The sequence below is a fragment of the Lactuca sativa genome, chromosome 9 (genome assembly GCF_002870075.4).
Source record: "Lactuca sativa cultivar Salinas chromosome 9, Lsat_Salinas_v11, whole genome shotgun sequence".
In the NCBI taxonomy this organism is placed as follows: Eukaryota; Viridiplantae; Streptophyta; class Magnoliopsida; order Asterales; family Asteraceae; genus Lactuca; species Lactuca sativa.
The window spans coordinates 84,625,060-84,632,692 of record NC_056631.2 but is presented as its reverse complement, the minus strand read 5'-3'; the positions used below and the strand labels follow the sequence as shown (position 1 = coordinate 84,632,692).

The 7,633-nt window shown below is 39.8% G+C and overlaps 1 protein-coding gene across 1 annotated transcript; it reads left to right on the top strand.

The window, feature by feature from the left end:
• Positions 1–576: 576 nt before the first annotated feature.
• LOC128129035 (uncharacterized) lies at positions 577–1,711 on the top strand. The gene is made up of 2 exons (XM_052767746.1): positions 577–969; positions 1,064–1,711. Exons 1-2 carry the CDS (start codon positions 577–579, stop codon positions 1,709–1,711), a joined length of 1,041 nt encoding a protein of 346 aa, XP_052623706.1.
• Positions 1,712–7,633: the final 5,922 nt, after the last annotated feature.

The following is a 7,633-nucleotide window of genomic DNA, read 5'->3' as shown; positions in this document are numbered from 1 at the left end:
GGACCAATTCTTTTAGATGCTACGTCGGTCCATTAAGGAAATAACGATGAATACGAGATTTATCAGGGACCAGAGCAACCTGCAGTTCGGAGAAATGATGAACCCAGAGGCTACTGCAAGTATACAAATTTTATGACTTGCAAGCCATTATCAGAGATGGAGTCAGCTTTCCCGACGTGTGGATGCACAGGAAAGCTACAAACCAACAATGTTGTGAGACAGTTCAAGGGTACTGTGATGTGTTAGTGGAACATGTTAGGGACGATTTTGAGCCCCAATAATCCGTTACAGTTGACTTGGGACAAATTATTGACCCATTTCCAGAGAAAGTTCTGTTCAGATGAGTAGCTGCTAAAATTGGAGAATCAATTCCTGGCTTTGACAGAAGGAAGCATGTCGGTGGATGAGTACGCCAAATCCTTCACTGATAAAATGGAGTTCACCCTACAACTTGTTCCACACGAACTGGCCAAGATTGATCGGTATGCCATGGGGCTACCATGGGAGTACATTATGCCAATAAAGCAGGTGCCTACCTTCGAGGAGGCCGTCTAGGTTGTAAAGTCTGTCGAAGGAATGATGAAGAAGAGAGATACCAAAAGAATTAAGGTTGGTGAGAAGAGAAAGGTTAAGGGAATTAACAACAACAACAACATCAAGAAGAAGAAGAAGTTTATGAAAACAAACAATAAACTTGGAAGCAACCAAGTAGGGAAGTGGTGCGGCCAGTGCAAGAAAAAGCATTTCGGTGACTATGTCATTTGCTTCAAGTGTAAGAAGCTGGAGAATATTTCAACAAATTGCCATGCGAAAGGAAGATTTTGTTTTGATTGTGGAGAGGAGGGGAACATGAAGGCGGAGTGCCCGAAACCGAAGAAGGTGATCCCGAGGATCTTGCCACCAAAGCCCAAGGGTTGGAGCTACCAGATGACCCTCAATAAGGCTAAGGAAAAACCAACATTGCTTCAGGTACATTATTAGTTAATCAAATTCCCACAATAATATTATTTAATTCTATACCAGATCATTCATTTATATCACATGAATTTGGTAGGAAACTTAGACTATCACACTTAGACTAAGTACCCCTAACTTAGTAGAAGTAGCTGGTGGTAGGAATATACCTATTAGCAATATGTTAGAGGCCGTAACTGTAAATTTAGATGGGAATGGATTTCGTCGAGAGCTTTTACCTTTTGAGTTAAGTGAGTTCGACATCATTCTCAGCATGGATTGTTTGGGAGCGAACCTCGCAGACATCTTGTGTGGACGGAAGATGGTGCACGTTAATCCACTTGGAAAAAATCCATTCATCATTTATAGAGATAGGATTAGAGTGAAGTCAGGAATCATCCCAATGATTAAGGCCAAAAGATGCTTATCAAAGGGATGTTCGGCATTCCTAGCATACATAATCGACACGAAGAAGGAGAAAAGGGAAATGGCTGATATACTTGTGGTACGAAACTTTCCTGAAGTATTTCCAGATGAATTACTAGGATTACCACTAGAGAGGCAGGTAGAATTAAGAATCGACTTGTTTCCATGCATGACGCCAATTGTGAAGGCTACATATCGTTTAGCATTGATAGAGATGAAGGAGTTAATGACACAACTCCAAGAGTTTTTGGACGGTACTATAAGAATCTGTATTGATTATTGGGAGCTAAATAAAGCTACAATCAAGAATAAGTATCCTTTACATAGATAGATGACTAGTTCGATTAATTGTAGGGAGCAACCGTTTTCTCCAAAATTGATCTCAGGTTAAGTTATCACCATTTAAGGATTAGGGAGCAAGATATCGAGAAGACAACCTTTATCGCCATTTAAGGATTAAGGAGCAAGACATCAGACTAACAAATTCTCTAGCAGGATTCATGGAACTAATGAATCAAGTTTGTAAACCTTTTCTCGATAAATTAGTAATAGTGTTCATAGAAGACATATCGATATACTCCAAGAAAGAGCAAGATCATGGCCACATCTCCGAGAAGTACTAGAAGTTCTTAAGCGGGAGTAATTTTATGCAAAGTTCTCGAAGTGTGACTTTTAGATACGGGAGATTCAGTTCTTGGGTCATGTAGTTAACCAGGAATGCATTAAAGTTGAACCAACAAAAATAGAAGTTGTAATGAAGTGGGAAACAACAAAGAGGCACTATAACATCTTTTTGGATAGTTTGTGATTTGAGGCCTGTGGGCCTTATTCCGAGTATGAGAAGGTTTTGAGGCTTTGAAAGAGAAAGGTTTAGGCCCTTTTGGGATGTGGGTAACGTAGGTGGTGTGATAAAAGAGTTCGGTTTGTGCTTTAGAGCCCAAATGTATTACTAAAGGTGTTGGTTCGGGTTTTTCATGAATTTTGGATCTGAGTTCGAGTAGGCTTAAGGAGGAATAAATTTGATAGAAGTGTAAGGCTTCTCATTACCCTTTTCGTGCATATAATGATCGCCGAAAAGGGATTTATAATGAAGAAGTTATGGCCTTCAGAAGTTTTGTGGTTTCAACTTAGCCGAGTATGTTGGGCGTACACAAAGCGTACGCTAGGCGTACTAGTGAAAAAGGAAGTACGTTGGCGTACTAACCAGGGGTGGTCGCGAATGTTCTTCGGAGTATGTTGGGCATACCATATGTACGCTGGGCGTGCCCTGATCAGATCTGAACCCTATTTTAGGGTCTTGGACCCTATTTAAGGTCCTTATCTCATCATCTATCCTTAATATCTTCAGCCTCCATCCCTCTAAACCCTAGAAATCGACCCTAAGCCTCCATTTGAGTGATTCTTGAGCATTTTGGTGATTTAGTGGAGTTTTTGGTGCATATTGTGGAAGAAGGAGTTCCTTGAGGAAGCATTGCTTGGCTTGGAGCTTGTGGATCCAAACCCTAATCAGGTTGATCTAGCCCCAGAAAGCATAAAGTTTGAATATTGGTGGCTTTCTCATGTGGATCTAGTTGGGTGATGACTTGTTATGTTTGGCTTTTGAAGAAGAAGGAGCCTTGAAAGAGAATAGCTTGAGCATCTAGCTTTTGGATCTATGTTATTCTTTTGTTGGTGCATCTTCCAGAGCTATAAAGCTTCAAACTTTACCACTCTTTTGTTATGTGGATCATAAATGAGAATTTTGGGGTATTGTCCCAAAAAGGTGGAGACTTTATGAGATCTGGAGTTCCAGAGACTAGGACCAACCCCTTTTGAGTATATTAGTGGTGTAATGTCATAAAAATCCAATCTTGCTCGTTGGAATCAAGCCATGCATGTGTTATGAGCTTTTTGAGATAAGGGAGTCAGTGTTTTGGGTGTTTGTGACCTTTCTAGCCATGCAAAGGTTTAAAGTCACTGACTTTATGGAGTAAGAGCCATTAGGGAGAACAGATCTGGGATTTGAGATAATGTCTTAACCGATTAAGACCAAATGAGTAGGTAGAGTGAATCTGGGGAGTACGCTGAGAGTAATTCCTATACGCCCCACCTACTACCCCAGTGTCCCCGATGGCCAACCTAGATTTGTGGGTACGCTGAGCGTACCAAGGGAGGTACGCCCCACGTAACCTCACTGTGGACTTTTGGGCTAAGTCTCATTTTGGGCCTTGAGTGTTGGGCTTGGAGCTTAGGCTTGTTGCAATAGGGTATTGGACCAGAGGAATATATATATATATATATATATATATATATATATATATATATATATATATATATATGTGTGTGTGTGTGTGTGTGTATATATATATATATATATATATATATATATATATATATATATTCGTGCTTGGCCCCTTAAGTTGGGCTTGCCATTTAGTTTTGAGAGTGGGCCCCGGGTGAGCCCACTTATTATTGGGCCTCGGTGGGCCCAACGGGTATTAGGCTATTAATGGGCTGGTTAGTGGTCTTCATTTAGACCTAATGAGTGAGAGTCTGGACTTAGTTCCTAATTGGGTTAATTGTGGGTTTTGGCTCAGAGTTAGAGGTCGGTGCGCAGCAGCAGCGTTTTTAGGGGTTGTTCTTCATCCGAGATGAGTCTTCTCACTATACATACCTTGAGTGGTAATTTTTATGTGTGACCAAGGGGTCTTATGTGCATGAGATGTGTAATGAGATATCCTGCTATTTGCTTTGTGTTTTGCTTTCTGTTTATTATATTGAGATGTTGAGTTGAGGGACCGGATGGTCCAACTGAGTTGTGGGACCGGAGGGTCCCACTGTAACACAATGACCAGAGGGTCTTATTAAGTTATAGCCTCGAGTGGCTAACGAGTTGTATGTGGTATTTTGAGGAAGTCACTAAGCTTCGTGCTTACCGTGTTATGTGTTATGTGTTTCAGGTGTTTCTCAGGATCGCGGGAAGGTACAGGCTCGATTGTACACACCAGAGAAGGGGTTATGAATTGAGGATCCTGGATTATTATTAAATAATAATAGAGTTGTGATTTGTAAATGAGTTAAATGGGATTTTTGTGAAACGTGTTATGAGAATTATATGATTTTTAAATGAAAATTTTGTTTGAAAATTTACGGTGTTACAAGTTGGTATTAGAGCCTTGGTTTGAGGGATTCGAATGCACCTTCAGGTATATCTTGACTCAAACTCAGGGTTTGAGAAAAAATTTCAAAAAGAAATGATTTTTCTAAAACAAACAAGAGTTTAAATGAGAAAAATGAGATGGAGCACTGTGTACAATCAGCCAGAGCCCGAACGGTGATTTCCCAAATTACCGTTACTTATTTGTGTTATGAGTTATTATTGAGATATTAGTGATGCATGCTAGAAGATAGGCTAGATATTTCATATTTTAGGGCTAGAGTTTCCTGATTTGTGATGCCTTAGCCTAGGAATTTTGCTATCTGTGATGTGCTTTGAGTATGTGTGGAGTAAGAGTATCCATTAGATATCTTTTAGAGAGAATTTGAGTAGATGAGTAATCTAGGAGAGATACCTAGAAGAGCATCAGATGAGCCTACTAAGAGAGTAATTAGATACCCGAGAGGGGTAGAGTTGCTTGAGTTCGGTGATACCTTTTGAGTGTGAGTAGAACAAGTGGAGTGGTAACCTAGAGTGGTTTTACGTGTTGGTAGAGATTATTCGATGCTTGAATGCTGCTTGCTTCATGCTTTGTGAAACTCTTGATGATGGGAGTCAACTACTAAGTGAATATGACGATATTTAGGAGGTAGATGGTTGGTTCATAAGGAGTTTTTCAGCAGCTGATGGCAGAGAAGTGTGAGAACCTAGGAAGAGTCGTGGGTGTGACCTTTGTCAGATGAGTATGCTGATAGAGGAGAGTATTCACAGGAGAGCGACCATGTATGACGGGATTGGTGATTGAGGAGGTTGAGCAGCTACTTAGGAAATCTGGAATAATCCGTGTGGAAAGTATGGGTAAATGTGGCAGGTAGTATGGGCCCGTATTACTGAAAGCAGATGACCTATACTTGATAAAGGGAAAATTCCAGAGGTTATAAGTAGTAGATTGAGAGTAGATAACATGGTTCGGGTACCATGATTCATAGCAGATTGAGAGGTGATCACATGGTTCGAGTACCCATGATTCGTGGCGGTTAATGCTTCTGTCTTTACCAGTTGTTCCGTGGTGGTTGATTAGTCTGAGATCAGATGATAGGGTGTGGGGCTAGAAGGCCATGTCCAGCAAGTTTTAATGGAGTATTCCTTGAAAGGGAAATCGAGTTCATTTCCGAGGGATTTTATTGGTGAGATGATAGTTGAAGTCGCAAGGCTCAAGGATGAGTAGAGATGATGCTTATTAGAGGATTAAGGTCTGAGTCAAGCCACCGGCTGATGGATGAGACATCACCGTCTGCAGCAAGAGTTGCGTTGTTTCCATTTTTGGGAGAAACGAAGGAGATATCGAGTTTCCGGTTTTATAGTTTGGAGGTAAACCCCATGGGGTAACATATAGTGGTGACCTTTTCATCAGAGTTGTAGTGACAAAGAACATGGTTTGACATGCGGAATTAAAGCTTGCACAATTGAACATGGTGATTTGGGTGTTTAAGAGATATATTGAATGTATATGGTGTTACAAAAAAGGACTAGATCTAGACTACATAATTAACACACACTTACACACTCACTTCTACATCTCTCAAGCACACCTCTACAAGTGGTATGAACCCACTATTTATAGAGGTGTTTACATGTCTCTCTCTCACTCTCTAACAAATGGGTCTAAAGGCTAAAGCACCACATGCAAGTGGGTTTTACAAAAGTCAAACATTTACAAAGTCATGAATGAATAACTTTGCAACCCCAACATTCTCCCCCTTAAAGTTAGGAATGAATGACCCGCTTCAAATCTTCCAAAATCAAGCACTACGCGGTTCGAGCCTCAAAGGTGACACATGTCGAAACAAACTTCAATCTTCAATTCTTTCATGATTCTTCAATTTGGGCTCTAGGATGTGAGACCATACAATCCGAGCAGCAACGAATGATTAACTCCAAATAATCACCCAAAAGTTGCGCATAAAAACACACCCCAAAAATCTTCAATAAACCAAACCCATTTCAAATACATCACTTCCGAACTTCCAATTGCATCATCTCGTAGCTTCAAAACTCCAAGATCACTTCAGTCTTCAAATCCGCGTAATATGAAAAATTCAAGTTCGAATTTCCATATAAAACTTCTCCCCCTTTTTATAATCGAAATTTGATTATAAAACTCCAAGGAAAAAGAACGTGCTCTATTCGGAATTTTTCATGTCAAAACTCCCCCTTAACATGTGGCATAAACATTTTGCTTCAATCCGAAAAATCCAAAAAATATTGAATTTTTAGCTTCGTTCACGGATCGCTTTTGACAAAATTTCTCAAAAATGGGTAGAAATTATCAATTTCAAAATTCTGCAGTGACCCGTTGCGCCCAAAACAACCAAATATGCGAAACACACTCCCATTTGCGAAACTGGGTAAAATGTGTAAATTCGCACAAACTGCAGGGACTAGATTTGAAAATATTCCAATTTCTCAAAATTTTTACCCGGAATGCGAAACTGGGTAAATTTGCCATTTTGCAAAGACTGCAGGGATGCGAAATGAAAATTCTGCACTTTTGTCTTTTTATTACCCAATTTGCGAAGTTGGACCATTTGAATTATTTCTTGAAAAGAGCAGGGACCAAATGCGAAACTCTTAGCTTTCTTCCCCAATTCGCATTCTTCTGTAAAATTCGCATTCTTCATTCACACCTCTTTCTTCGCATGTTCCAGTCATTTTTGAGTTCATTCGCATTTCAGTTGTTTGTCTCACCAAATGCGAACTGAATATCATCATTAAATTCTCTTCGCATTCTATAGATGCGAACACATTCCAGATTTTCGACTCCAAACTTGCGAAATCAAAATCAATTAAGCTCAAACAACAAATCGTGAACTTTTTATGCGAACTGTTTTGACCCACAAAACCAAATGCGAACTCAATTGATGTCATATGCGAACTGATTTCATAGATGCAAACCATCGATCCTCTAATTTTCAATTACTCATTCTTCGCTTTTCATATAACCCGTCGACCCTGAAAAATCGATAAACACCAAATGTCTCATTTTTAGATCGATTTTCAGATTAAACGTTATATTTGAAGAATAATCATCCTGTTCGTCATCATATTCAACATGTT